Below are 8,241 nucleotides of genomic sequence, written 5' to 3' on the forward strand. Positions count from 1 at the left end.
ATCTCTGCGCGTGGCTCTGTCGAGGTGCGTGCAGTTGTCGGAATGTGCCATCTCTGCTCCCTCCTGCGCATTTCTCCATCAAGAGGTTGTTCCTGCATACAGCTCGCTTTTTCTGGCCGTAGCAGTGTTCCTGAGCTCTGCATCCTTGTGTCTGGGGAGGCTTTGTCTCTGCTGGGCCTAGCCAGGACTAAGATGGGTCCAACAGGGTCTTCTGGCTTCTTGGGGGCTGAGCTGGGGGTCCCAAACAGCCCCTGCCTGGGGGGACCGCGTGAGGGCAGGCCAGAAGGCAGCGTACAGGCAGCAGGTGCTGTTTATGGGTGGCTTTCAAAGGGAATCCGGTGGGCACTGCTCCGAGCTGTGACCAAGGGGAGCATGCGGGGCTTGCAGCCCCGTCCATAGGGCTCTGGTGGGATCTGCACCTCGGGACCAACCTGTGAGCTCCTCCAGTGAGTACTCCAGTGAGTACCTGTGTCCTGTTTTCCAGCCATGTGAATGCTGTCTCCCCAGGGGGGGGTTGCAGGGGCTGATACCTGGGCTGGGGATGGAGCCTCCAGTGAGTACCTGTGTCCTGTTTTCCAGCCATGTGAATGCTGTCTCCTCAGGGGGGGGTTGCAGTGGCTGATACTGTGACTGGGGCTGCACCAGCCGGGGTGGCGTGTGCTGGTCCCTGTGTACCTGGGATGCCCCAGAGCGTGGCTGAGCTGTGTTGGACCAGAGATCCCCCATCCCCTGTACTGCTTCCATCTCTCCTGGGTTTGTCCCCAACATCCTGTCTTCTCCTCTCCTGCTCCAGGTCACCGAGGAGGCTTTTGCATGATGTGCATTATGCAGAACCACATGATCCAGGCTTTTGCCAACAGCGGCAATGCAATAAAGCCAGTGTCCTTCATCCGAGACCTCAAGAGTAAGGATGGCTGCCCTCCCCTCCCCTCCCGTAGCCATGCAGGAGGGTGGTGACTAATGCAGGAGCAGAACCTTTGAGATCCGGGCAGGTCTTGGCAGACAGCTCTTCTGAGATGACTCACTGAGCCTGCCGGGGGTTGGTGACTTCAGGGGCTGTGTGGGGCTTCCCCCGAGGCCGGCATGAGTATGATGTCTGGTTTGTGTTGAGGGGGTTCAAACCCCGGAGTCCCTGCCTCAAGGGAGAGAGGGAGGGCCTGGATCTGTTGCAGCACGTGCTGGGGCTGATTCCTCCCTCTCCTGCAGAGATTGCCCAGCACATCCGCTTCGGCAGCTAGGAGGCGGGACCCCGGGTTCTGCGCTGATTCCTCCCTCTCCTGCAGAGATTGCCCAGCACATCCGCTTCGGCAGCCAGGAGGATGCACACGAGTTCCTGCGTTACACCATTGACGCCATGCAGAAGGCCTGCCTGAATGGGTGTACCAAGTATGTGGGGCCTCTGATGGCCTGTCACTGCTCTTCTCTGCTGTCCCCTCACTGGTCCCCTGCACATGTCCCCCAGGTCGGACTCATAGAGGGAGGTAGTGACTCCAAGGGCCTCAGTTGGATGGCCCAACTCTCTGCCCCTCTGTGACGCAGCTCTGGGCTGTTGTCTGCCTTCTCCCTTCTCCTGACACCTCTGCCCCAGCATAGCTGCGATCCTGTCCCCAAATCCTGAGGCTACTATGGGTTTGGTTCCTGTCCCAATTGCCAGGGAATCCAGGCGTGCTTGCTAGTTCAGCCCCAGCTCTGGCTGTGGGTGAGCACCTTTCCCCTGGGCCCTCCGTCCTGGGAAGCCTGCATTGCCTGTGTCTGCAGTGCCCAGCTCTGAGCTCTGGCCAGGAGTTTCTGCTCCTTCTAGAGGAAGGTGCGCATTGGAGCCTGGTGCCACCCTTGAGCTCCGGCACTGGGAGAGCAGACTGTCAAAGGCTGCGACTTCCCTCTGCTCCTGGAACTCTGCAGCCCATCCACTGGCCAGAGCGCATAGGGGAGCTGTCCTGAGGACACAGCGGTGGCCCACGGGGGTGGCTGTTGTGGAGGGGCGGTGTGAGATCCAGTGCTGCTGTCTCTAGGTTAGATCGCCAGACCCAGGCCACGACGCTGGTTCACCAGATCTTTGGCGGTTACCTGCGGTCCCGTGGTGAGTGCTGCCTGCCAGGTCCTGGTCCTGTGACCCTCGGGGCTGCTGTTTCCCTGAGAGCCTTGCAGTAAAAATCTTTTGGGAAAATTGCTAATCTGTAAATTATCCAGAGCTGCAGTTGGTCAGTCTTGCGGTACCTGTGGGTCGCAACCCCTGTTGTGGCAGTGGAAAAAGCTGTTGGCTGTGGGTCCCCAGCTCATTGCCATCAGCAAAGGAACCCATGTTGCCAGCTATCTAGCAAGACTTGCTGTCCCAGCATGTAAAGGAATTGCCAGCCTTCCTCCTTGCGAGGCTGTGAATCCTGGTGCTAACATCCCAGAGCCCAAACCCGGAGAGGGGGAATACTGCAGCTGCCTGCGCTGTGCTGGGGTGGTGGCGGGTGCAGGTGTTGTGCCAGGGTGTGCTGATTGCTCTTTCTTTTGCAGTGAAGTGCTCCATGTGCAGGAGCGTCTCAGACACCTATGACCCTTACCTGGACCTGGCGCTGGAGATCAGGGTACTGCGGCAGCGTTGGGGGTGGGAAAGAGCTCTGCTTTTGCGGGGGATGTTCCTGCAACTGCACCATTACTGCTCTCAAGGCTCCTTAACCTGCCAGCGTCAAGGCACGGTGCAGGCAAGAGGGAAGCAGCTTCTGTTGTTGCACTGCCTTCTCTGTCTGGCACAGCAGTGCCCATTGCCTGAGCGTGAGCCGTGACTCCTCCGTTGAGGCTCTGTGGTGTTGGGGGGCAGTGCAGCTGTGCCTCGCGGCATGCTGGCCAGTGCCTAGCTGGTGGCAGGCTCACGGGTTTGGTGTAGTCTCTGGCCCTGTACTCACGCTCTGTGTTATCTCTCGGGGCCAGTGTCTCAGCAGGGAGCTGGGCTGTTGTGTGGACAGGTCACCACTCATGCCCTGACCTCTCCTCTGTCCTTGCAGCAAGCCGCAAACATAGTGCGGGCGCTGGAGCTGTTTGTGAAATCAGACATGCTGGGCGGGGAGAACGCCTACATGTGTGCCAAGTGAGTGTGTGGGGCTGCGGGCGGGAAGGGGCCCACGGATGTGCTGGTGGGAAGCAGGTGGAAAGCCTGCCGCAATATGGGAGGGCTTCTTTCCCTGCTCCATAGCTAAACCACAAGGAACGTGGCCATGGAAGCCTGCGGTAAAGCCTGCCACTCTTCAGCTCCCTCCTATTATGAGGAGGACCTGGGCCAGCGGACATGGCCATGAGCAGGTGCCCTGGAACAGTGCCTGGTGTCAGCAGGGTCAATTCTGTGGGCTTTGCCACTTGGCCAGGGCTGGCAATCATCTGGGTGGTGGAACAGCTTGAATAACTCGAGCTCTTCCTGTGCAGATGCAAGAAGAAAGTGCCGGCCAGCAAACGCTTCACCATCCACCGAGCCTCCAATGTTCTCACGCTCTCACTGAAGCGCTTTACCAACTTCGGTGGAGGCAAAATCACAAAGGTGAGTGCTCAGCAATCCAGAGCTGGGTCTGTCTCCTGGCCTGAGGCCCTGTTGCCCAGAGCAGGGTGGGAGTTGGTCCTGTGCGCAGTGTGAGCTCTGCTGCAGTCCTGCAGCCCTTCCCCAGCTGTGCGGTGGGAGTTTGGCTCATCCTGGCGTCTTCCTCACGATGACCTCTGCCTGAGGAGAGCAGGTCCCCCTCCCTCGAGAGATGGGACTTATAGGACAGCTGAGCTGCTCTTGCTCTAGCAAGAAAGCCCTCTGCTGTGCAGGCTCCTGAGACATCCTCTCTCTGCAGGACGTGGGGTATCCTGAGTTCTTGAACATCCGCCCTTACATGTCTCAGAACAATGGGGATCCTGTCATGTATGGACTCTATGCAGTGCTGGTGCACTCTGGGTACAGCTGCCACGCGGGGCACTACTACTGCTATGTGAAGGTGAGCCCAGGGTGCTTTCTTGGCACCCCTTCTGGGCTGGGGTGCTCGTGGGTACCTGCAGTGCGCAGAAAGGGGATGGGGGTACAGGCTGTGCTCCACCGCAGGAAGCATGGAGGTCTGCTGTCACAGAGTCCCCTTGCCTGTCCTGGGCCTCCTGTGGGTTTTGGGGAGAGGAGCTCTGCTGACAGACGCTGTTCCTGCTGCTTTTCAGGCCAGGAGGGTCCCCCGGACACAGCCTGACCCTGTTCTGTCTTCTCCTTCTGCAGGCCAGCAACGGGCAGTGGTATCAAATGAATGATGACCTGGTCCGTTCCAGCAACATCAAAGTGGTCCTCAACCAGCAGGCCTACGTGCTGTTCTACCTGAGGTGAGAGCCCTGTGTCTCCCGGTCCCTCTGCCCCCTGCGTTCAGCATTTGGGACAGGGCTGGTAGCACGTGCCTGGGTGTGGGAAGGAGCTTGGCCCAAGTAGCCCCAATGCCCGTGTGCCTGCACTGGCTCGGAGGAGGGTGGCAGGGAAAGGTCCAGCCCCTTGTCATGCTTTTGCTGATCAAGAGCACCTCACCTCCTTGGAGCTTCTGGCTCCTGTTTCTCGTGTGCATCTCTGTCGAGAGCGTTCCAGTCGCTTAAACCCTCGCAGTTAATGCGTGCACTTTTCTGCCTTCACCAGAATCCCTGGCCCCAGGAAGAGCTCGGAGGGGCCCATTGCCAAAGCTGCCTCCAGCCTGCCTGGCCACGCTGGCAGCATCTCCGATCAGGTGAAGAAAACTGTGACCAATGGTCCCCTGTCTTCACCACTGACGGGCCGGGTGAGTCCTGAAGGCTGCTCTTGGCCAGTGCTCCCAGAGCTGGGAGCTGCTGCCCCTCTGTCCGCTCTGCGAGGGCCGGTGGGCTGCAGCTTCGCAGGAAGGCGGGCGCACTGAAATGGGCAGGTGCGAGGGAGGACGGTGTGCAGGAGGGATCCTGCTGAGCCAAGGGTTCCTCTGTGGGCCTGGGGAGGGATGGGGAGGGCAGTATCGCTCTGTGTCCTTGGCTCCTTGAATTCTCTCCTTGCTGAACATCTCTCTCTCTTTGTCTAGAGACCAGACATGCTGCCGGGGAAGAAGCTGCCAGAGCCAGAGGAGGTTGGGGTCCCTGTGGCCCGCAGCACGTTCGGGACGGGGCCAAAGGTGCCAAACGGAACCGCTCCGCCAAAGCTGCCTGCTGGGTCCCCATCACCCAAACTGCCCCTCACAGCCACCCACACGGCCACAGCACTGCCTGATGACACAGCTCAGAGGCCCAAGAAGCCGCTCTCCTTCCCGCAGCTGCCTCCCGCACCCAGAACAGTTCAGGGCAACGCCAGCAACGCAAGCGGGGCCAAAGCAGAGCTGCCCCAGCAGAGCTCCTGGGAGAGCAAGCAGCCACCTACCTCACCCAAGCTGCTGCTGGAGCCCAGCCCCAGCCAGGAGCCCGGGGGCAGTGGGGAGGATGCTGGGACCCTGGAGAGAGACTCCTGCGGCAGCAGTGCTGCCAGCCCAGTGCACAGCGCAGTGGGGAAGCTGGTCAAACTGTCCCAGAAGGCCAAGAGCGGAACCAGCAGCTTCCGCACCTCTCAGGAAACAGACTGTGGCACAGACCTCCCTGCTGGCCCCGGTGCCGAGCCGGCTGCCCCTGAAGACTCCAAGCCGGCAAAATTGAAAACCTCCCTGTTGGCCAGCGCCGCTCTGGAGCTGAGCAGTACCATGTCACCACCACCGGCCAAGAAGCTGGCGCTCTCTGCCAAAAAGGTGAGTCTGAGCTTCTTCCTGGAGACTTCAGTAGGCACCTTGTGCCTTCTGAACTGGGGCTTGTGTTGGGGGCAAGTGTAGAGCTAATGCTGGGTACCTTGCTAAGCCGGAGCCAGGTGGGGAGAGCCCCTCAGCCCCAGGGCTGTAGCAGTTGCTCTGCCCTCCCTCTGGCTCGGGGTGCAGGGCCAGGCCCCTGCTGTTGTTTGCATCCCTGAGTGATGCAGGAGAAATGGCTCCTGCCTTCTTGCTCAGGATGGAGGGGTGGCTGTGCCAGTCCCTGCGGTGCGACGGCCTCACCAGCCTTCTCGGGGTAGCGTGTCCCTGGGGTGAGTGGGAGCAGGTGATGCCGCAGCTGGAGGGCTGTGGAGTTGCCTCCTCCCCAGGCAGCAGCGTGGGACCGGCCCTCTGGGCGCCGCTGTGCAGCCAGGGCTCAGGACAGTGCACTGGGGGTTTTGTTCTTTAAATTTCCTTCCTTCCTTTTTTCCTTTGTGCATCTAACTGAAAACACTTCTGATTCTTCTTCTACCACCCCCCACTTCCCTCTCCCCATCTGTGTCTGTTCCCCTCCCCTTTCTCTGGGCTCCCCTTTTTATTTTTATCTCCTCTTGGCTCACGGAAACCTCTTTTCTTTAGACCACCAAGTTTTTATTTATGTCAATAACTGCAGGGCAGCACCCCGCGGAAGGCGAGCGGAAGTGACCGCCACGCACAACCTCACCCACAATTTGGCCACACCTACCCCACGAACACCACCCACCCCGACTCCACTCCCTGGCCTTTCGGCAAGTCGAGGTAAGCGGTGCCAGTCACTCCTAGGCTCCTGCACGGCAGCAAGGCCAGTAGCAGCCTTGGGGTACTCCACGAGGCAACTGTCTGGCACGGCAGCTGGCTCGGGGGGGCGATTTTGGTAGCCGGCTCTCCTCTTCTCCTGGGCTGGCAGGGCTTGCTCCGTGTCTCCCTTGTAACCTTCACCATGGGCATGTGCTGCAGCAACACTCGCTCTTTCCTAATTCCCTGTGGGACAGCGTGTACCCTGCACATGGCTGGCACTGGGCAGGTGCAGGGTCACTGTGTGCGCTTGCAGCTGCTACTCTGAGAGCAGGGTCTGATTCAGATTTCGTGGCTGAGATGGTAGCAGTTGGGTATTGTGCTTGTGCACCTCGGGGTGGGGAGGAAGAGAGGGGCTCCTGCTCCTGACCTGGCTTTCAGATCACGTCAGGCTACTTTCCTTGCTCTCAAACTGCCAAATCCCGAAAAGCCTGCCTTCAGCTTCATCGTCAACTCAGCCCTTCAGCTCCCAGCCTCCCCCCTGACCAACGGTTCCACTGCCCACCCTTCGCACCACCTTCCTCGCCGCAGCAGGGAGAAGGAGCCCAGCCAGGTCACCCCTGGTTCCTCCAAAAAGAAGCAGCGAAAGCAGCATCGTGGAGCAGACAGCAGCCTTTATGCTCCAGCTCTGAAGGGCAAGGATGAGGTCTCCAGTCCCCCCAGGAAGAAGAAGAATCTTGTTCAGGAGGGCTCGGTGTCCTTCGTGGGAAAGGAGGCAGCAGGCAAGGTTCCCAGCAGTGGCAGGGAGGCGTCGGGCTGTCAGGACCTGGAGAGCAGGCCCAAGCAGCAGGTGTCAGACCCCAGTACTTACCTGGACACGGAGCCCATCTCCCCCCTCAAGAAGAAGAAGAAAAAGAGGAGAATGGAGGAGAAAGAAGAGCGCTGCTCTGGGACGCTGTCCTCGGGCAGGTGAGGGGCCAGGGGGCACGCGAGAGCCCTGTGCACCTCCACTCTGCCTGAAGTCAGGCTCTCTGGGCTGTGGTCGGGTGTCTCTTGTCTTTCTGTGGGTGGGACGAGCCTTGCCATGGAGCCAGCTGAAGCACTGGCTTGCTGGGGGTAGTTTCATCCTGCCCCGAGTGCAGCACCGGGGTGTGGGTGTCCCTGTGTCCTGTTGCCCTGTGGGGAGCTCAAACTCTTCCCCTCTGGTCTGGCTAGAGCCAGCTGACCCCTGCTGCCTTCCCAGCTTTAGGAGGGCTGAGACGGAGCCCTGGAGGACAAAGCAGCAGTGGAGCGTGGAGGCTGGGGCTGGAGAGAGCGAGCACCGCAAGCGCAAGAGGAGGGAAAGCCTTAGCAGCCCAGCCTCAGAGCCGGCTGCCAATGGCGTCCACGCCGCAGACAGCACCCCAGGTATGACCGTGTGCCTCCACCCTGCCTGGTGCCTCGCAGGGGACAGCAGGCTGCTCGTCTGCCCACGCAGCGCCTCAGAACACTGGTGTCTAGTGCCCAGTGCTTGCTGGTCCCCACAACTGCCTGATGGTGCCTGTCTTCCTGATCCCTGTCCTCGGCTGACCTGCCTGCGGGCCTGCATGCTGCTCATGCAGGAGAGCTGCCTGGTTGTACCTTGCATGAGGGTGTGCTTCTCTCCAGACTCATGGGGATGGGCCCCTTGAGAGGTGAAGATTTGCCCCCAGTTCTTCCCTGCCCCGGACAGGCCCCAGTGTGCCCAAACACCCTGCGCCATCAGGAACTT

General features: G+C 60.2%; 1 protein-coding gene across 1 annotated transcript in view; it reads left to right on the top strand.

Annotated features, from left to right (window-relative positions):
* The window catches only part of USP36 (ubiquitin specific peptidase 36), a gene marked incomplete at both ends in the record, with an annotated part of 8,214 nt that extends 316 nt beyond the window's left edge, over positions 1–7,898 (top strand). Inside the window, 13 exons of the mRNA XM_009581399.1 lie at positions 794–904; positions 1,284–1,386; positions 2,013–2,080; positions 2,506–2,576; positions 2,994–3,076; positions 3,409–3,520; positions 3,816–3,956; positions 4,223–4,323; positions 4,625–4,763; positions 5,034–5,723; positions 6,391–6,515; positions 6,933–7,460; positions 7,735–7,898. Coding sequence (XP_009579694.1) covers positions 794–904; positions 1,284–1,386; positions 2,013–2,080; positions 2,506–2,576; positions 2,994–3,076; positions 3,409–3,520; positions 3,816–3,956; positions 4,223–4,323; positions 4,625–4,763; positions 5,034–5,723; positions 6,391–6,515; positions 6,933–7,460; positions 7,735–7,898 — 2,436 coding nt within the window. The remainder of the gene's footprint in view (positions 1–793; positions 905–1,283; positions 1,387–2,012; positions 2,081–2,505; positions 2,577–2,993; positions 3,077–3,408; positions 3,521–3,815; positions 3,957–4,222; positions 4,324–4,624; positions 4,764–5,033; positions 5,724–6,390; positions 6,516–6,932; positions 7,461–7,734) is intronic.
* Positions 7,899–8,241: the final 343 nt, after the last annotated feature.

The sequence above is a fragment of the Fulmarus glacialis genome, unplaced genomic scaffold, assembly GCF_000690835.1.
Source record: "Fulmarus glacialis isolate BGI_N327 unplaced genomic scaffold, ASM69083v1 scaffold900, whole genome shotgun sequence".
NCBI classification, from domain to species: domain Eukaryota; kingdom Metazoa; phylum Chordata; class Aves; order Procellariiformes; family Procellariidae; genus Fulmarus; species Fulmarus glacialis.